At 67.6% G+C, this 18,617-nt stretch overlaps 3 protein-coding genes across 4 annotated transcripts in view; 2 read left to right on the plus strand and 1 right to left on the minus strand.

Moving 5' to 3' along the window:
• Positions 1-410: 410 nt before the first annotated feature.
• SIDT2 (SID1 transmembrane family member 2) lies at positions 411-7,431 on the plus strand. 2 transcript variants are annotated; one of them, XM_074162290.1, is made up of 28 exons: positions 411-611; positions 844-965; positions 1,095-1,256; positions 1,341-1,386; positions 1,486-1,587; positions 1,668-1,751; positions 1,873-1,984; positions 2,128-2,193; positions 2,307-2,400; positions 2,539-2,594; positions 2,708-2,896; positions 3,042-3,113; positions 3,192-3,266; positions 3,532-3,594; positions 3,957-4,078; positions 4,164-4,237; positions 4,335-4,401; positions 4,532-4,605; positions 4,715-4,838; positions 4,934-5,051; positions 5,137-5,273; positions 5,394-5,502; positions 5,608-5,684; positions 5,802-5,848; positions 6,138-6,243; positions 6,371-6,481; positions 6,571-6,684; positions 6,789-7,431. In XM_074162290.1, the coding sequence occupies exons 1-28, from the start codon at positions 411-413 to the stop codon at positions 6,849-6,851; spliced, it is 2,787 nt and encodes a 928-aa protein (XP_074018391.1). In that variant the 3' UTR covers positions 6,852-7,431. The 2 variants fall into 2 exon arrangements, with proteins under 2 accessions (XP_074018391.1, XP_074018392.1); XM_074162291.1 differs by having other exon boundaries at positions 2,885-2,896.
• Positions 7,432-8,139: 708 nt separating this feature from the next.
• On the plus strand, positions 8,140-11,176 carry TAGLN (transgelin). The gene is made up of 5 exons (XM_074162424.1): positions 8,140-8,300; positions 9,652-9,851; positions 9,959-10,136; positions 10,235-10,337; positions 10,568-11,176. Exons 2-5 carry the CDS (start codon positions 9,672-9,674, stop codon positions 10,707-10,709), a joined length of 603 nt encoding a protein of 200 aa, XP_074018525.1. The 5' UTR covers positions 8,140-8,300; positions 9,652-9,671; the 3' UTR covers positions 10,710-11,176.
• Positions 11,177-11,511: 335 nt separating this feature from the next.
• The window catches only part of PCSK7 (proprotein convertase subtilisin/kexin type 7), a 16,318-nt gene continuing 9,212 nt past the window's right edge, over positions 11,512-18,617 (minus strand). Inside the window, exons 8-15 of the mRNA XM_074162408.1 lie at positions 18,261-18,428; positions 17,114-17,221; positions 16,033-16,135; positions 13,904-14,060; positions 13,667-13,761; positions 13,426-13,519; positions 13,028-13,145; positions 11,512-12,861 (exon numbers count right to left, since the gene is read on the minus strand). Coding sequence (XP_074018509.1) covers positions 12,457-12,861; positions 13,028-13,145; positions 13,426-13,519; positions 13,667-13,761; positions 13,904-14,060; positions 16,033-16,135; positions 17,114-17,221; positions 18,261-18,428 — 1,248 coding nt within the window. The 3' untranslated portion in view covers positions 11,512-12,456. The remainder of the gene's footprint in view (positions 12,862-13,027; positions 13,146-13,425; positions 13,520-13,666; positions 13,762-13,903; positions 14,061-16,032; positions 16,136-17,113; positions 17,222-18,260; positions 18,429-18,617) is intronic.

The following is an 18,617-nucleotide window of genomic DNA, read 5'->3' on the forward strand; positions in this document are numbered from 1 at the left end:
GTGACGCCGCGTGACGTCACCGCCGGCCCGTGTTTACAGCTGCCTGCGGAGGGGGGGGGGGCAAAGTACCGGCACCGGGCACCGGGCACCGGCATCGGCACCGGGCACCGGCATCGGCACCGGGCATCGGCATCGGCACCGGGCATCGGCATCGGCATCGGCAGCACCGCCGGGATCCAGCCCCGGACACCGGCAGCAGAACCGGGTACCGCCCGCGGACACCGGGCACCGCCGCCCGCCCCGATCGCCAGCCGGGCTCGGCGGCGGCCAGCGGCGCTCGCCATGGGGCAGGGCTCCCGGACGCGCCCCGCCTGACCCACCCGTCCCGACCCGACCCGTCCCGACCCGTCCCGCCCCGGCGGACCTTGGCCGGCCGGGCTCGGAGCGGCGCGGCCGGGGATGCTGGCGGGATGGCGAGCGCCGGGGCGGCCGCGCTGGCCCGGGCGCTGCTGGCCTGGGCGCTGCTGGCCCTGCCGCTCGCCCTGCCCCAGCCCAGCGGGCGCCAGTGCGTGGAGGAGAAGGAGGCCAGCTTCAACACCACCTACACCGACTGGGTGGGCGCCAACCTGCTCAACATCTACGCCTTCAACCACAGCGTCCGCAGGAACAGGGTGAGCCGGCGGGGCGGCCGGAGCGATCGCCCCCGCGGGTGACCCTGCCCCCGGGGGAGCTTTGGGGCGCACGGTGGTGGGGATGCGGGGTGTGACGGCGGCGGCCCCGCGGTCCACCCCGGCGGGGAGGCATCCTCTGCCACGACGGCCGAGCAAAGTCCAGCCGCCGGGGACGAGCCCGCCGCGGCTGGTGCTCCCCGGCCAACGCCTCGCCGTCCCGCTCTCCCCGCAGACGGAGGGGGTGCGGGTGTCGGTGAACGTCCTCTCCGACCACAAGGACTTGCCCGTCCTCTTCGTGGTGAGGCAGAAGGAGGCGGTGGTCTCCTTCCAGGTGCCCCTCATCCTCCGGGGACTGTGAGTACCGGCGGGGTGGGTTCTGTCCCCCCCCGCTGTGCCCGGCCGAGCCGCCGGGGCCGGCGTGCGGGCGGGGGTCCCGGGGGGCAGGCTCGGGGCGGTGGGCGCAGCGTGGGTCTGCCTGCCCAGGTACCAGCGGAAATACGCGTACCAGGAGGTGAGCCGCACGCTCTGCCAGCCCCAGACCAAGGCGGAGGTGGAGACCCAGCACTTCTTCGTGGACGTCTCCACCCTGTCCCTCAACACCTCCTACCAGCTGCGGGTCACCCGGGTGGAGAACTTCGTCCTGCGGTGAGGGGAGCCCCTCGCCCCCGTCCCCCCGCCGCCGGAAGGGGCTCCCCTCGCCAGCCGTCGTCTTTCCCGTGCTCTCTGCAGGACGAACGAAAGGTTCAGCTTCAACGCCACGGCCTCCCAGCCGCAGGTGAGGAGGAGCTGGCCTGGCACGGGCCGGGGTCTGCGCCCAGGGAGGGGACCCCGGCCACCGTGGCAGTGACGGGCCCTTTTTATCCCGCCCCCCCAGTATTTCAAGTACGAGTTCCCCGAGGGAGTGGACTCGGTGATCGTGAAGGTGACCTCGGCCATGGCCTTCCCCTGCTCCGTCATCTCCATCCAGGACATCCTGGTAGGTTCGGGCGGCGGGACGCCCACGTCCGGGCCACCCGTGGTGCCCAGCGGGGCTGACGGCCCCCTCTGCCCCCCCAGTGCCCCGTCTACGACTTGGACAACAACGTGGCCTTCATTGGGATGTACCAGACCATGACGAAGAAGGCGGCCATCACGGTGCAGGTGGGCACGGGGCTGTGCCGTGGGGCTGAGCCCCCCGAGGGAGCCCCAGCTGTGTGGGAGACCCCCGGCTGGGCTCTGCTGACCCCCGTTTCTCGCCCCCGCCCTGGGACGGCCGCCACAGAAGAAGGATTTCCCCAGCAACAGCTTCTACGTGGTGGTGGTGGTGAAGACGGAGGATGAGGTGTGCGGGGGGGCTCTGCCATACTACCCCCTCTCCAAAGATGCCTCCCCAGGTACGCCCGGGGGGGACGGGGGGTGATGCTGAGGATGGGGAGGAGACGCTGAGCCCCCCACCCTGGCAGAGGAGGGGGAAGGACTTGTGGGTCCCCTCCGAGCCGGGCGGGAGGGGCTGATCGCCCCCCATGCTTTCCTCCAGACGAACCCGTGGATCAGCACAACCGGCAGAAGAAGCTGGAGGTGATGGTGTCGCCCGCCATAACCTGTAAGCCTGGGAGGGGCTGGGGGGAGCGGGGGGGTGCTGGGCACCGCAAGGGACCCCGCGGCAGGTCCCTGGGGCTGCCGCTCGCCCTGAGGGCTCGTCCCGGCTCTGCACAGCGGAGGCCTACGTGAGCAGCGTCCTCTTCTGCCTGGGCATCTTCCTCTCCTTCTACGTCCTCACGCTGGTCATCGCCTGCTGGGAGAGCTGCCGGTGAGTTCCCGGCCGTCGCCGCCCCGGCCACCCTGTCCCCCCGGGGTGCTGAGCCCTTGGGTGCCATCCCATCCCTTACTGTGCCCCCTCGCCCCTGGTTGCCCGCCCGGCCCTGCTCACAGCCCCTTCCCTCGGCAGGCAGCAGAAGAGGAAGGGGCTCCTGGCAGCCATGGACTCGCCCAGCCTGGACACGGGTGAGGGGCTGCAGGCAGCAGCCGGCGGCGGCAGCGCTTGTGGGGGGGTCTGCTTGGGGGATTCCCGGTTATTTCGCCCTCTCGAGCCCGTGGCAAAGCCCTCGGTTCTGCAGGAGTTCCCCACCGTCCCCCTGAACCCCTGGTGTCCCCCAGCTCCCCGGGGACAAAAGGAGGACGGGGACATCCCGGGGCTTGGGTTTTGGTGCTGTGGGGCTGGCAGGGCTGCGCTGGGGCTTGGGCGTCTCACCAAGTCTGTCTCTTTCTTTCCACGGCTTCCCGGGGACTCCCAGCATCTCTACTGGGTAGGTGCCAGCCTCTGCCCTCTCCTTGGCTGCCAGCGAGCTCCCGTGCCAGGGCAGGGCCGCGGGGCGCTGCTCGGTGCCAAACGGTGCCCTGCGTGCCGCGGGAGGCTGCCGCCAGCCCACGGGGACCCTCCTGTCTTTGCAGGGCACGCCCGCAGCATCCCCGACTCCTTCCTGGGCCACGCTCCCTACGACAGCTACGGTTACGGCTCCTTCGGTGAGTGCCGCGCGCCTCCCCTCGCCCCCCTGCCCGCGGGCAGGCGGCCGTGCCCACCCCGTCTGCCCGTCCTCGCAGGGAACGGTTCCTCCAGCAGCGCCGAGGGCGTCACCGACAGCATGGGCTCGGCAGAAGTCACCTATGGCTACATGGGTGAGTCCCGGGGGGGCTGGCGCGGCTGCAGCCCCCCCCCAGAGCCGGAGTGCCATGGCAGTGCTGGGCCGTCCTCATGGTGCCGTGCCGCCGGGAGCATCCCGGCTCTGTCCCCGGCCGTCTCCTGGGACCCTGGGGTTGCCATCCCCTCCGTGCCAGCCTGCAGCGGGGTCTTCATGGGTGCCGGCGGGATGGACGCACGCCGGGGAACGCGCCGGGGCTCAGCCCCGCTCCTGCTCCTGTAACTTCTCGCTTTCCTTTGAAGGGCAGGAGCAGTTCAAGCGGCGCACGCCCTCTGCCCCGATGAGGCCGCTGAGCATCGCCATGGGTAGATGCTAGTACCGGGCAGGGACGGGCCAATCAAGCCAAAAATCTGTGCCCGGGGCGCCGAGCACCTCTGCTCCCTCCCTCAGAGCCAGGGCAGCACTCGGGGGGCTGCGGGAACGGGGATGACATCATCTTCCTGCCCCCCCCCGCTGTCCCCAGCCCGGCAGGACCCTCGGGGACAGGGTGATGCTCACCCCTGCGTGTCCCCGGGGCAGGGTCAAGTGTAGGGGTCTGCACAGAGCTGGAGCCCGTCCCCGGTGCGAGTTGGCAGGGAGGCAGCTGAGCGGTTAATTGGGGGTGATTGGGGTGCCAAGGGGGGGGCTCGGCCGGGGGGCTCGGCTGACGGCCCCGGCTCGCCCGCAGGGGAGCGGTCGCTGGAGAACGTGGCCGGGCGGCCGCGCCTGGACTCGCTCAGCTCCATCGAGGAGGATGACTACGACACGCTGGCCGACATCGACTACGACAAGAACGTCATCCGCACCAAGGTGGGTGCTGCCCCGCGCCCCCCCGCCCCCCGCCGGCCGCTCCCCGCCGGCCGGGGCGACCCCCTCCACCTGCCTCTCCTTCCAGCAATACCTCTGCGTGGCCGACCTGGCCCGCAAGGACAAGCGGGTGCTGCGGAAGAAGTACCAGATCTACTTCTGGTGAGTGGGGGGCAGTGGGGATGGGGGGCACAGGGCAGTGTCCCGGCCCGGGGGGGTCGCGGGAACCCCCTGACTCCCCCCCCCCGGCCTTTCCCAGGAACATCGCCACCATCGCTGTCTTCTACGCCCTGCCCGTCATCCAGCTCGTCATCACCTACCAGACCGTAAGTGGGGCCATGGTGGTGGGACATGGGGCTTCTGGGCACGCTGGGGGCGATGGGGACGTGCCTGCACCCCCTGTGCCCCCCCAGTGTCCCCACATCCCCTGCTCTCACCATGCCTCCCCACGCTCAGGTGGTGAATGTCACCGGCAACCAGGACATCTGCTACTACAACTTTCTGTGCGCCCACCCCCTGGGGAACCTCAGGTGGGTTCAGGGGGGGCGGTGGGTGGCCGGGGGGTCCCCCACAAGCCAGGCAGGGCCCCGGGGAGGGAGGGGGGTCCACAGCACCCACATCCGGACTGTCCCCTGGCAGCGCCTTCAACAACATCCTCAGCAACCTGGGCTACGTCCTGCTGGGCTTGCTCTTCCTCCTCATCATCCTCCAGCGGGAGATCAACTACAACCGGGCGCTCATGCGCAACGACACCCACGCGCTGGTAAGGGACTACGGGACGGCTGGTCACTGGGCTACGAGCCCCAGGGGGTGTGTGGGCCACCCAGCCACCCCCGACTCCCCTCCGCCTCCCCCCAGGAGTGCGGCATCCCCAAGCACTTCGGGCTCTTCTACGCCATGGGCACCGCGCTCATGATGGAGGGGCTGCTCAGCGCCTGCTACCACGTCTGCCCCAACTACACCAACTTCCAGTTCGGTGAGTGCCCCCCCGGCCCCCTGCCGCCCCCCCCCCCCCGGGGCCACCCCGGCCCCACTCACCCTTCTACCCCCGCCCCCGGCAGACACCTCCTTCATGTACATGATCGCGGGGCTCTGCATGCTGAAGCTCTACCAGAAACGCCACCCCGACATCAACGCCAGCGCCTACAGCGCCTACGCCTGCCTGGCCCTCGTCATCTTCTTCTCCGTCGTCGGCGTGGTGAGTACGGCGGGTGCCGGTGGAGGCGGGGACACACACACACACACACACACACACACACGGCTGGTGGCTCCCGCAGCCCCCTGCCCCCCTCCCACCCTGCTGGCCCCCCCCCCCCAGGTGTTCGGCAAGGGCAACACGGCCTTCTGGATCGTCTTCTCCGTCATCCACATCGTGGCCACCCTGCTGCTGAGCACCCAGCTCTACTACATGGGGCGCTGGAAGCTGGGTGAGCTGGGGCGGGGGGGGGGGGCACCGCCGTGAGTGGGGCGGGGGGTAGGGGGGGGCGGCGTGGCAGAACCTCCCCCCGGCATCACCTCGTGTCTCCCCGCAGACTCGGGCATCCTGCGCAGGATCCTGCACGTGCTGTACACGGACTGCGTGCGGCAGTGCAGCGGGCCCATGTACGTGGTGAGTGCTGGCACCGCGGCTCGTGGCACCGGGGGTCCCCGGCTCTGCGAGGCACCCCCCCCCCCCCCCCCCGGCAGCACCCCCCTACCCCTCACAGCCCCCCCCGGCCCTTTGCAGGATCGGATGGTGCTCCTGGTCATGGGAAACATCATCAACTGGTCGCTGTAAGTGCTCCCCCCGGCCCAGTGCTCCCTCTCCCCACTGCCCCCCACCCTGCTCCTGCAGTTGACCCCCCCCGGCTGCGGTCCCCCCGCCGCTGGGGCTGGGCTGAGGACTGACAGCTCGTGACAGCTGTGAGCAGAGCACGGCAGGTCCCCCCTGTCGCTGTGGCAGCCCCAGTGTCCCCACGTTCCATCTCCCGGTGCGTCTGGGGGACAGCGGGACACACGGGCACGGCGGGTGGGGGGACCCCCCCCAGGGCTGTGCTGACCCCGCTGCCTGTCCCCCCCCCAGCGCTGCCTACGGCCTCATTGTCCGCCCCAACGACTTCGCTTCCTACCTGCTGGCCATCGGCATCTGCAACCTCCTCCTCTACTTCGCCTTCTACATCATCATGAAGGTGTGAGCCAAGCCCCCCGGCCCCCGGGGGGGCTGTGCGGGCGCTGAGAGCCCCGTGGGGAGGGCAGGGCAGGGACGGGCACCCCTGCCAGCTCCTGCCTGCACGTTGCCCGTGGCCTCTCCCGCAGCTCCGCAGCGGCGAGCGCATCAAGCTCATCCCCTTGCTCTGCATCATCGGCACCTCCGTGGTCTGGGGCTTCGCCCTCTTCTTCTTCTTCCAGGGGCTCAGCACGTGGCAGGTGAGTGGGGGAGCAGCACGGAGAGGGTGGTGGGTGCCTCAGGGTGGCCACTGGCCAACGTGGTAAACCACTGGCCCTGTCCCCAACAGAAAACGCCGGCCGAGTCGCGGGAGCACAACCGGGACTGCATCCTGCTTGACTTCTTCGACGACCACGACATCTGGCACTTCCTCTCCTCCATCGCCATGTTCGGCTCCTTCCTGGTAGGCGCTGGTTGCCACCGGCACGGTTGCCCGTTGCCCTGCCCCCCCCCGGCTCACCGCAGCCCCCCCTTGGCTCACCGTGGCCCCCTCCCCTCGCCCCGCAGGTGCTGCTGACGCTGGATGATGACCTGGACTGCGTCCAGCGGGACAAGATCTACGTCTTCTAGGGGTCCCCAGCCCACCCCGCTTGCCCCGGGACTGTGCCAAACGCCCGGACCCACCGGGTTGCCACGTGCCCCTGGGGAGGGATGCCCGTGCTGGGGGTCCCACCAGCCGCTCCGTCCCCCTCCCCGCGCAGCCCGGGGGTCCCGCTGCGCCTCCTCCCCATCGGCCGGGTCCCTCCCCCCGGTGCTGAGTGCCCGTCGTAGCCCAAAACAGGGCTGGGGGGGCCACCGGGGCACCCGTCCTCGGTGGCAAGTGACACTGGAAAATGTGCTGCTCCGTGTGCCCATGGTGTGGGGGGGCAGGGGCGAGCGCCGTGCCAGCAGCCCCGTGGCCCCCCCGGGCAGGCGGCCGCGGGTCTCTCTTCAGTGCCTGAGTCGGATGGGTGGGAGATGGGGGTACACGTGTCCGTGGAGGTGGCAATGGCAGGAGAGGCCCCGCTCGCGTCTCCTTTAGTGTCCCGGGGGGGGGGTGTCGGTCGCTGTGTGCCCCCCCTTGCCGCTCCCCACCGAGGCTGCCGTGTGCTCTCCGTGCGTGGGTCTGCTGGGAAGGGACTCGCATTAAAGTGTCTGCACTTTGCCCGTGGCTGCTGCCTCCTGCCTGGGAGCCTGGGGGTCCCTGAGGGTCCCGGGGGGGCACAGGGTGGGGTGGGCTCTGCCCTGCCGGGTGTCAGCCGCGCTCTGCTGCGGCACCGGCTCCTCCTTCACACCAGGACTTTGGGAGAAGCAGCAGTGCTGCTGCCCCAGAGACCCCCTCTGCGGCACAGGGGGCTGCTGGGGGAAAGTCTGTGGGGTGCGGGGGGGCTGGCAGCCCCAGGGGGGGTTAGGGATGCTCGGGGAGATCCCTCTTCACGGGCAGCGAGGGTCCTGGGGGGAGGGGGCTCCCCGTGGCATCCCAGCCCGGTGGGATGGTTGCTGTGTGCCCCGCCGTGCCCTGGGCTACCGGAGGGGCCCGGTGGCCGGCGGGGCAGAGGGAATCCCGGGGATGCCCGCAGGATGCCCACAGCCTCCCTGGCCTGGCCAGCCCCGAGCGGGGCACGTCCTGGGCTGCGGGTGCCACCCGGGCTGCAGTGTCCCCACAGCCGCTGCCCGGCAGTGAGCGCACGGGGAAACCAGCCATGAAGTCAGGGCAGAAACCCTCGGCGGCCGGGCGAGCGCCTGGCTATAAAAGGACTTAGTCCATCAGCCCCCAAAGCCGCCGGGGCGGAGGCACGCGGGGAATGCTCGGGCACGGGCCTGAGTCGCTGCTTTTCGGATCTTTCCCCAAATATGGTGCCTGGGCCGGAGTCCTGGTGCGCTGCGGGGCCGGAGGGAGGGCTTGGGGGGGTGGCCCCCGCACTGGGCTGACATCACTGTCCCGGCGCCGGCCTTTTAGCGCAGGGTCAGCCTCCTAAACTGTGCAGTGTGCCGGCTCCCGCGCAGAGCATCGCCCCTCGCCTCCCCGAGCAGCCGCCTGTAAGTCCTGCTGCCGGGGGGAAAGGGGAGGGGGGGGCAGCGGGGTGGGTGCCTGGGGTGGGGGACACCAGCCCCGGAGTGCTGCTCCCCGGGATGGGGACCCTGCGCCCGGGATGGCGATGCTGCTCCCGGGACCGTGATCCTGCTCCCCAGATGGGGATTCTACTCCTCTGGCTGGGATGCGGGACTCCGGGATGAGGATGCTGCTCCCCGGATGAGGGTCAGGCTCCCCAGGAGGGGCGGCTGCTGCTGGGGCTGGGGATGCTGCCGGGGGTTCTGGGCTGCTCCTCCTCCTCAGGATCCCGTGGCCGTCGGGGCTGTGTGGCTGTGGGCCAGCAGGGCTCAGCCCCACGGTGGCCGGAGGGGCTCAGGGTGGGCATAGAAGCTCCAGCCCCCACTCGCCCCATTTCTGCCCTGTTGTGCCTTGGCAGGGATGGGAGATGGGCAGGGGGCCAGCGGGTATGGGGGCAGCTGGTGGCCAGCCGGCACTGCCGTGTGGCCGAGGGAGCCGTGACCAGCGAGGCTGGGGTCTGCATGCCGTCCCCCTGCGCCAGGCTGGGCCAGGGCATGGGGCACTGGGTGGCCGGGAAGGTGGCTGGCTGTGGCATCGCTGGACGTGCCTGGCAGGGCTCAGGACCCGGGCACAGGCTGCCCGTGAGGCTTCTGGGGTACCCCTGTATAACCCATGGGACTTGCGGGGTACCCCTGCATCGCTGGCAGCAAGCAGGGTCAGCATCTTTGGCTGCACCGAGCTGTGTCAGGTCTCGGAGCCCATCCTGGGGGACCCAGGGCAACCAGCCCAGGGCAGGAGATGGATGCAGGGAGAAGGGACATTCCTTGATGGCACAGTCCTGGCGCTCGGTGGCTTAACGCCGAGCTGGGAGCCGTGCGGGGAGGAGCGAGGCCAGCTCCACTGGGGGCTTGGCTACCGGCTCCCACCGTCTTCTCCCTCCTGGCACCCTCCCTGGCATCCTCCGGCCCTGCCCGCGGCCAGCTACCTGCCATCTCTGCCCGCAGCATGCCCTTACAAGGGCACGGGCACGGCTCCCACCGCCCTCCTGCCTCCCCTGCGCTCCTCCCCAGCACCAGGACCTGCTGTACCACAGCCACCATGCCTTGCCACGGCCACCCAGCCCCGCCGTGGGCCACCCGGCCCCCTCTGCTCTGCAGCCCCGAGGGGGGGGAAATGTGCCCTGAAGGGCCGTTGCGCGGCAAGGGAAGAGCCACGAGGGCACGTCCCCCCAGCACCACGGTGTGCGGTGGATGCTACGGGGCGCTGGGGTGGCCGCGGGGTCCCCGGGGAAGGGGGACGGCGTCCCCGCAGCCTCACGGTGGCCATTCCCCCCGCCAGGTCTCCCACCCGCCTCAGCGATGGCGAACAAGGGCCCGGCTTACGGCATGAGCAGGGACGTGCAGTCCAAGATCGAGAAGAAGTACGACGACGAGCTGGAGGACCGGCTGGTGGAGTGGATCGTGGCGCAGTGCGGGGCGGCCGTGGGGCGTCCCGAGCGGGGCCGCCTGGGCTTCCAGGTCTGGCTGAAGAACGGCATCGTAAGTCGGGGAGAGGGGGGACCGGGTGCCCACCGTGCCCGGGGCTGGGTGGGTGGCCCCGTGGCCCCCAGCGTGGCGAGCTCAGCCTCTCCTCTCCTCGGCGGCAGGTCCTGAGCAGGCTGGTGAACAGCCTCTACCCCGACGGCGCCAAACCCGTCAAGATCCCCGACACCCCCCCCACCATGGTCTTCAAGCAGATGGAGCAGATCGCCCAGTTCCTCAAGGCGGCCGAGGACTACGGGGTGGTCAAGACGGACGTGTTCCAGACCGTCGACCTCTTTGAAGGTGCGGGAGGGCGGGTGGGGGGCAGTGGGGGTCGGGGGGGGTGTGGACCGGGGCTGCCATGCCGTGCCCATCCTCACACCCCCTCCGTCCCTCGGCAGCCAAGGACATGGCGGCGGTGCAGAGGACGCTGATGGCCCTGGGGAGCCTGGCGGTCACCAAGAACGATGGGAACTACCACGGGGACCCCAACTGGTTCATGAAGTAAGTGGGGGATCACGGATCCAGGCGTGGGGACCCCCCCACCCCACCCCACAGCGGGCTCTTCCCGCTGCCCGGAATTCCCTGGAGCACAGGGATGCGAGATGCTGAGCTTTCAGCTGGGGATCCCCTGGGGGAATGGGGGCTGCTGGGGACCACGGGGATGGGGGACAAGGGTCTGGCTGGCCGGGGGGGGTCACAAGCGCCCCACGGCCTCTCCCTCCACCCCACAGAAAAGCGCAGGAGCACAAGCGGGAGTTCACCGAGAGCCAGCTGAAGGAGGGCAAGAACGTCATCGGGCTACAGATGGGGAGCAACAAGGGGGCGTCACAGGCGGGGATGAGCTACGGCCGGCCCCGGCAGATCATCAGCTAGGCAGCCCCCCACGCCGCCCCCCAGCCCTCCCGCCGGGACCTCCGTCTCCGCTCCCCCTGGCCCAGCGCGCCGTGGCCGCCCCAGCACCGGCGGCCGCCACCGCTCCTTCACCGATTGGTATTTATTGACCAGAAAACGCCAGCCCAGCCCAAAACGACCCCGCAGCGCAACCCAGGGCAGCCCAGCCCCGTGCCGCCTCTCCCCTCCGGCCCCCCACGCCCCGCCGCACCCCCGCCAGCCGGTCCCGCTCCCACCGCGCTCGCCGGCACCCCCGGGTGCCCCCCGCGTCCCTCCCCGGGACGGCGGGTGGGAAAGGCGCGCGTGTCCCGGCCACCCCGGAGCCACCCCGCAGCCCCGCACGAGCCCCGCGCCGCCACCGCCGAGACCCTTGCGAACGGGGAGGAAAGGGAAAAATTGGCCTCGGTTTTGTACTTCGTTTTTGTCAAAATTAAAAAGGTTATTCATCTAGCGCCGCCTGACGAGGTTTCCTCCCGCCTGCCCCCACCGCCCCCCGTGCCGGGAAAGGCGAAGCCACCCTCCGGGAAAGCTGCTCAGGGCACCTGGGCCACCTCTGCTCTGTCTTCTAGCCCTGAACCTGGGAATACACGAGCTGGGGACCTTCCTCCTCGCTCCTTCCAGCTGCTCCAGAGCAGCCCCAGTTATCCCGGTTCCCAGGAGCAGCCCCAGCAGCCCACCGGTGTCCCCACGGGCCCCGGGGCCAGGAGGTGCCGGGTGACTCGCGTTTCTACAGCCAGAAAGCGCTGGGAGGGCTGAGGAGTGACGGATGGCGGGGGGAGAGCAGGGGATTTTCAAGACTTTATTTGGAAAGCTACACAAAAGGGCTTCGCTGATTAAAAAAAAAAAAACCAAACCCCAGCTTTAAAAAAATAAACCGACGAACCCAGAGAGACGTGAAGAAGCCACCCCCGCTGGCAGACGAGCCACTGCCAGAGCAACTCGGCCTCCCCGGGCCCAAGCATCGCCCACGGCCTCGTCCCTCCTGGGCTCCGGGCACAAAGCGAGGCCCCAGCCAGTGGTGGGGAGGCAACGGGGGGGGGAAAAGCAGTCACAGCGAGGTCCCACTGCCACCATTCCTGCTGCCAGAGGTGCTCCGTGCCCCCCCACAGCAGGGCCAGCCCCGTCCTGCCCCCCCTGAGCTGGACGGCCGAGAAAGCCCCGCTGCCTTCTGCCTCCTCCTCCATCTCCCTCGCCTGCCTGCGGGAGAGGAGGAGCCGGTGGGGTGACAGCGCTGGGGCCAGGGAGCAAGCGCTGGCTGGAGATGGACAAAATGACTCCCTGCTTCTAAACTGGGCGTAACTGGTGGGTACTGGCCCCCTCCCAGCCCAGGGGGGCCGGCAAACGACAGCACTGCGGGGTCCCTGCCTGCACAGGCAGCTGCCAGGGCCCCTGCCACCTTTTCCAGGCTCACTCTGCAGAAATTAGGGAAGAGTGACACTTCCTCCCGCTGGCAGGGCCATGGGGGACCAGGGGGCAGCACCCTGGGACCTCGTTTCACACACAAGGGGAAGCCCTGAGTGCCGCCACGGGGCAGGCTCCGTCAGGAAGGGGATTAAGGCTTGCTTTGTTTTCCAGACCGAGGGAAAGGGAAGCTTCCCTTCTGCTGCCAGCACTCTTCCTCCTGCTTTCCGAGCCACTTCCAACACCACCTTCCGCAGGACCCACGGGCAACGGTCCCCGGTGGCTCAGAAGTCTCTGCCGCCCGTGCTCGGGAAGGACATAGCCCCCGCTAGCACTGCTGGTGGTCCCTGTCCTCCAAGAGCAGCCCCGTTGTCACCTCCTGGCCCAGGTACCCTGCTCCGGCCGGGGCTGCCTCGTGGAAGCTTGTGGCTCTGCTGGGAAGTTTGGGATGGCTGGGGGTCCAGGACCCCTCCTGCCCCTCGTCCTCCCGGGCAGGCTGCGGGTGCTCGCACTCCATCTCGACGTCCTCGACGTCCTTCTCCCGATAGAGGGGCACGGATTCCATCTCCAGGCCGCTCTCCAGGGCCCTGTGCTTCCCGCCCTGCTGGTACCAGTGGCAGGCGGTGGAGCCGTTGCAGCTCAGGTCCAGCCCCACGTTGTTCCGGGTCAGGCAAACCTCCAGCATGTAGTAGAAAGTCCAGAACACGGCAAAGCAGCCCAACAGCAGGAGGGTCTGCGGAGGAGGAAACCCCTTAAGAAACAAAGCCCTTGACCACCCCAGAGCCCTCCTGTCACCCAGCGGAGAGGGCACGGCCCCGGGAGGATCAGGGGGGCAGGTTCCAGCTCCTCCTGTCCCTCCTGCAGAGGACGGGGTGTCCCCGGCCCACAGGCGGACTCACCTTGAGGGTGTTGGCTGTGATGGTGTAGCGCTGCTCCTCGGGGATCTCCAGCCCCGGCGGGCAGGGCAGGGAGAAGTTGCTGCTCAGGTACTGCCCGCTCATGGCTTCCTCCAGCAGCCTGGGGGACAGAGGCACCCTGTCAAGGTCCCACAGGCAGGGTCCCAAACGCCCCCAAAGGGGCCAAAGTGCTTCTGCCACCGCCGAGGGTTGCCTGCCTGGGTCAGACCCCGCCAACAGAGCCATTTTCTACAGCCCACGGCTGCCCTGTGCAGCCTCAGCCTCACCCTGCCACGCACCTCGCAGCAACGCTGCTCCAGCATCCTCTCGGAGACCTCCCATAACGCCCCTCAGCCCTCCAGCTCCTGTCTCCCTACCAAGACGGGGCTGCGGTGTCCTACCTCTGCCGGTCCTTCATCTCTGCTGGGGACCAGGAGGAGCCGTAGAGGATCAGCTGCCACTGCTTCAAGGTCCCGGGCCTCAGGCTGTCATCTCCTGGGGAAGAAACAGGTTGGACCAGTGGGGAACTCTCCCACTTGGCCGGGTGGCACCCTTTGGCCACCCAGGTGCTGAGCTGGCAGCTCCCCAGGGCAGGGCACGGAGCTGCTGCCACCACCCTGACCCCTGGCAGGCAGGACTCACCGATGTCCCTGACGACCAGTCTGTACGTGCCCTGTGCTTCCTCGCCCCAGCACCGCACCGTGGAGAAGGTCCAGTCAGCAAAGCCATTGGGGTCCCTGCCACAGGGAGAGGAGAAACAAGCCATGAGAGGGCAAGGGAGCCCGAGCCACCAGGCTGGACACGCGCCCTGGCTCTCCTGCTTGGGGACAGCTGGGCTGGGTGTCCTGCCTCTGCCCCCCTGTCCCCCCCAGTGCTTACGAGTCCATGCTCCTGGCGGTCCCTATCAGGGACATCATGCCGCTGGGGCAGAAGAGCCTGATCTCCAGGTTGCCACGGCGGGGGTGGGTGATGGTGACGGTGACTGCCACGTGCTCCAGGGTTCTCATGCCGGAGAGCTCCAGGTCAGCAGTGGTGACTGGGAAAGGGAAGGCGGGGTTCACCAAGGCCGGTGGCTGGGATGGAGTCCCCACTTCCAGCTGGCCCCCAGGGGCTGCTGTGCCACTTAATGGGACACATCTGTGTCCCCAGGGTGGCCATACCCCATGCAGGGAGGCTCTGCCAAGTGCTTTCCTGGCAGCAAAGCCATGCTGTGCTCGGTGGCCCAGCTCTGCGAGGAGCCTCCTTGTCTGCCCCAGCCAAGCCATCCACGCTCCTCCCTGGCCGGCACAGGGAAAGGTGTCCTGGCAAACTGTGCCCCGGGCGCCCCATGTTGTGCTCGGGCTGCTTGACACAGGTCAGGAGAAAACAGGTCCTCCCGAAGCAGAGGTGAAGGAGGCACCCGGCACTGGCTGTCCTCTGCCCGCAGCTCCGCCCTGTGTCCCCTCCCTGAGTTCAGCCAGGAGCAGGCAGGATGGAGAAGGATGGTGAGAGAGGGGTGAGGAGGAGGTGGCGAGGAAGGAGGTGGCGAGGAAGGAGGGATAAAAGGCAGCAGCAGTATTAGCAGTGGGAAAGCTGACTCCCGGGCATTTCCAGCACAATCCCAGAGCAGGAAGACAGTACGAACCCACGCTTTCCTCTTCACGCCTCCCTCTCCCCTCATCCCCAGCAGCCGAGCCCTCATTTCACAAGTGGGGCTCAGCCACTGCCTACGTGACTCGTGCCACTGCCCCGCGGGCTCCCCGACATCCAGCTCTGCCCCGGTCCCGACTCAGGGCTTGTGGGTTCAGGAGCCCACCCGGAACGCTTTGGCCACTGCAACGAAATAATATCTCATCCTTCATCGGATCCTTCCTGCTCTGGATTTGTGCCAGCTCCTGGCAGCCCCGCAGGCTGTTTCGAACCCACGGTTACGCAGGAGCCAGGTTTGGAAAGAGGACCGGGGCAAGAAGCCTGGCGTTCATCTCAAACCCTTCACAGCTCCACAGATGCTCACGGGCTCGGGGCCGCTAATTACAGCGGAGGAAACCCTGGTGCGCTTCCCAGCGGATTTCAGCCTGTGGCTCGGCCCCCTCGGCAGCCCCAGCAGGTGGGTGCTCCCCAGCAGGAGCACCCCGGGACCAGGCAGCCGGCCTGCATTCATTCACCGTGGGGAAGGCGTTAGCTCTGAGACAGCCTGGGGTACCTGGGGGACAGTAATGCCCCCAGGGCCACACATTCCTCTGCACATCCTTCCCCAAAGTGCCTCTTTTCCGCCTCTTCCGAAGCGCTGGCAGCCCAGCTTTCAGCTCACAACTCCTTTTAGGGCAGAAAGAACTGCCTGACCCCCAAACCCTCGGTGCTAAGCCCGCTGCTGGCCCAAGGAGCAGGGTGTCACCCCTCTGTCCCTCTTTCCAGGGGGACCTCTACCCTGGGAAACAGCCCCCAGGCGCTGCCAGCCCCCAGCACCCGTGCCAGGAGCTGCAGCTGGAGCAGCCAGGGGTGCAGCCCCCTTGGGACAGCATCTCCGGTGGGACAGGGAAGGGGCCGGTGGCCCAGCCTCGCTGCAAGAAGCCAGAGAGCCGGGCCCTGCTGGGGGGCCGGGAAGGGCTTGGGGCCGAGCTCTCCTTCCCAATGGTAGCAGCCCGAGCAGCGCCTTGTTTATGTGGCCAGAGGGTGGCCAAGTCGGGAGCTGGAGCATTACCTAAAATGGTCAAAGCCAGAGGAGCAGGTCTGGCTGCTGCCCAGCCCGGCCCAGCTCACTAATGCCTGTCTGGCTCCTCAGAGACATCAATCTATGGGATGGAGTTATCGAGGAGGGGACCACATCATCAGATACAGATCCCCTGGGGAAGGGCAGAAAGAGAGAGGAAAAAGCCCGGGCTGCCCAACACTTAACCCCTTTGTGGCCTCACACGACCCAGGGGACCATCAGTGTGCCCGGCTGCATCCCATGCCAGCAGAAACGGGCTGGAGATCCCCGGATTTGGTGCGCACCAGCATGTGTTCCCACGTGGCACACCTTCTCTTACCGTTCCAGGAGACCTCCAGCTCCTGCGGGAGTAAGGGGATGCTCCTGGCCTCCTTCAGCACCGGGCTCACGTACGAGGCGAGGTACGGGACGGACTCCCAGATCTGCCAGGGGAAAGGCAAGAGGAGTCAGCAGGAGGTTGCACCCTCCCTGCACGTCCACCTCCCAGTCTCCCACCTCCCTCACAAGCTGCTTCTGGCCGTAGCACATCTAATGCTGTGGACGTGGGCCCAGCTTGGGCCCAGGCCAAGGGACTCTCCCGATGCCGGTCCAGGGCTCGCGAGCCCAGGCAGCACGCAGGGGCTGCAGTGAGACCACCGGGCTGGGCAGGGGCGCCCGCACACCCAGGAGTGGAAGGAAAGCGACTGCCTGTGGGCCGGAGGGGACAATCGGGACTCAGGAGCTCTCAGTTTGTCCCCACCACCACCCGAGAGGCTTTGAGCAGTTACTTGAAGCCATTACGTTTCAACCCCAGGAGCAGCGAGGCAGGAAACGTAGCGGAACCCAAAGCCCTACAAGAAGAGAGAGCAGCCTGAAAACCCCTGTGAGAGAGGGGGCATTGATGGCAAGTCACAGCGACCTGGCAGAGCTGCACGAGTGAGGATCAAGTGCCAAAGGGACGTGCCCTGGTCTCCACGCCACTGGAGGCACAGGGAGGAAGAGATGGGGATGTCCCTGCTCTGACCATCCCTGGGCAGCCTCGGGGATGTGGAGTTGAGAACGCCCCGTTTCCTCGGGGCACGACGCCCTCCCTGGGGCCCGCTGCGTAGGGAGGGAAGGAAGGTGCTGGGGCTGCTGACAGAACTCCCCAAGCCATGAATCAGAGCTGTCGTCCCCCACCAGAGAAGGCTCTTGCCCATGGCTATATATAGTGCTGGGAGAGCAGCAGCTCGGGGGCAGGTTTCAGGCGTTGCCGAAAGCCTCATTACTTCATACCGAAAGCAGCCTTATAGCGAGGGCCGGCCAAAGCGCTGGCCCTGAACGGCAACAGTGTCACGCCACGACATTGCCAGCACAGGACCCGCTGCCACCACCAGGCTAGGTCTGCTCTTCGCGCCTCCTGGGGCGGGGAGGGGAATTACCTTGGCAGCGTTAACGAGCCTCCAGGCATTGAGCAAGCCGAAGCCGTGCTGGTGGCTGTGGCTGAAGCCGGCCCGGTTGGTGTCCCACTTTGCGTGACGATCCTCGTACTGAAAAGAAACGCAGGAGACTCTTGTCACCTTGGGGGACAACCGGCAGCCCCGCAAACCGTAGGCCTGAAAGGAAGGAGGCCCAGAAACACCCCGCAGCAGCCAGGAAGCAAACCCTCATGGCCTTATTAGAAAGAAACGGCTTGACCTTTGTTTGAAACAAGTCCCAGGACAAACAGGCTTCTCGGCTCCTCGGAAAGGAAATCGAGCAGCACGAAAGGGCACAAATGCCTCTGCTCTGAAACATCCCAGCTGCTCCCTGCTGCCCAAGGCACAACCCGTGGGATGGCAGAAGCCTTGGGGAGAAGGAACCGAGTCCTTTAAATCAACAAGAGCTGGGCCAGGACAGATCTGGGTCCCATCACTTCTCAGGTTGTAGTACTCTGGCAGTGCTGGCTTGCAGTTGTGGAAAACGCTGCCCTGTGCCAAAGCCAGTACAGCACGAGCTGGACACGGATTCCTGCTCCCCAGAGGGCTGCGGAAGAAGCCCTGTCCCTAAGCCAAATGGGGCAGCTACAGTCGGTTCCCACTCCCGCTTTCCGCAGTGAAGCTGAGCTGGAGTTGAAGATGAGAGAAAGGAAGGGCTGTGTTTGCCACCGCGCTCTCTGTGATGTCTGTTTCCAAGAGCCCGACCCTCTGGAGAGCCCGAGGAAAGGCTGGAGGCAGAGCTCCTCGCTTGCCCGCCGCTCGGACCGCAGGATGGCCCTGCAGAGATGGGTGCTGGCCCTTCGGCTGGGCCAGTTGCACTGCACGCGCACACACACGCTCCCCGTGTCTGTGCGAGGCACGGTGAGCCCCTGGAAGACCCATAGAGCTGGCAGATGGAGGCATTCCTGGAGCAAATACCCCATTTATTATCATGACAGAGGAAAATGCCTCAGCCGCATTCCTGGGAGGAACAAGGGGCGCGGGGAAAACGCAATCCCTTCACCGGGAGCCAGACAACGGAGAGATTTATAGAGGGGCAGGCAGACATAAGCAAGGGTGTGCTCAGCAGCACCTCAGCCATCCCAGGAGGGAGGGACGGGGGGCCGCTCACCTTGGTGGCGGTGAAGACAATGATGTGCTGGACGTCTCGCCAGGTGAGACAGGGCCGCACCTGCAGCATCAGCGCGATCATCCCGGCGGCGAGGGGAGCGGCAGCCGAGGTCCCGGTGTGCCCCTCTGTGCAGCCCGTGCCCCTCTGCAAATCCCAGTCTGTCGTCACCTTCCGAGAAAGAGGAGAGATACCTCCTGTCAGGCCACTGGTTGCCATGCTGGGGTGCACGCAGTCCCGTCCCCGAGCTGTGCCCTTGCTCCACTCGAGCCCTCGCTCAGCCTGTGACACAGCTGGCAAAAAGCCCTGGGGACACGGGATTGTGTGATCCGCCCCCACGATGCAAAGGGCATGAGAAAC

The sequence above is a fragment of the Numenius arquata genome, chromosome 22 (assembly GCF_964106895.1).
Source record: "Numenius arquata chromosome 22, bNumArq3.hap1.1, whole genome shotgun sequence".
In the NCBI taxonomy this organism is placed as follows: domain Eukaryota; kingdom Metazoa; phylum Chordata; class Aves; order Charadriiformes; family Scolopacidae; genus Numenius; species Numenius arquata.

Coding starts and splice junctions, on each gene's coding strand:
- SIDT2 (XM_074162290.1), top strand. CDS start 411: ATGGCGAGCGCCGGGGCGGCCGCGCTGGCCCGGGCGCTGCTGGCCTGG. Junction 3,114..3,191: donor CTACGGTTACGGCTCCTTCG/GTGAGTGCCGCG, acceptor CCGTCCTCGCAG/GGAACGGTTCCTCCAGCAGC. Junction 6,482..6,570: donor AGGGGCTCAGCACGTGGCAG/GTGAGTGGGGGA, acceptor TGTCCCCAACAG/AAAACGCCGGCCGAGTCGCG.
- TAGLN (XM_074162424.1), top strand. CDS start 9,672: ATGGCGAACAAGGGCCCGGCTTACGGCATGAGCAGGGACGTGCAGTCC. Junction 10,137..10,234: donor GACCGTCGACCTCTTTGAAG/GTGCGGGAGGGC, acceptor GTCCCTCGGCAG/CCAAGGACATGGCGGCGGTG. Junction 10,338..10,567: donor GACCCCAACTGGTTCATGAA/GTAAGTGGGGGA, acceptor TCCACCCCACAG/AAAAGCGCAGGAGCACAAGC.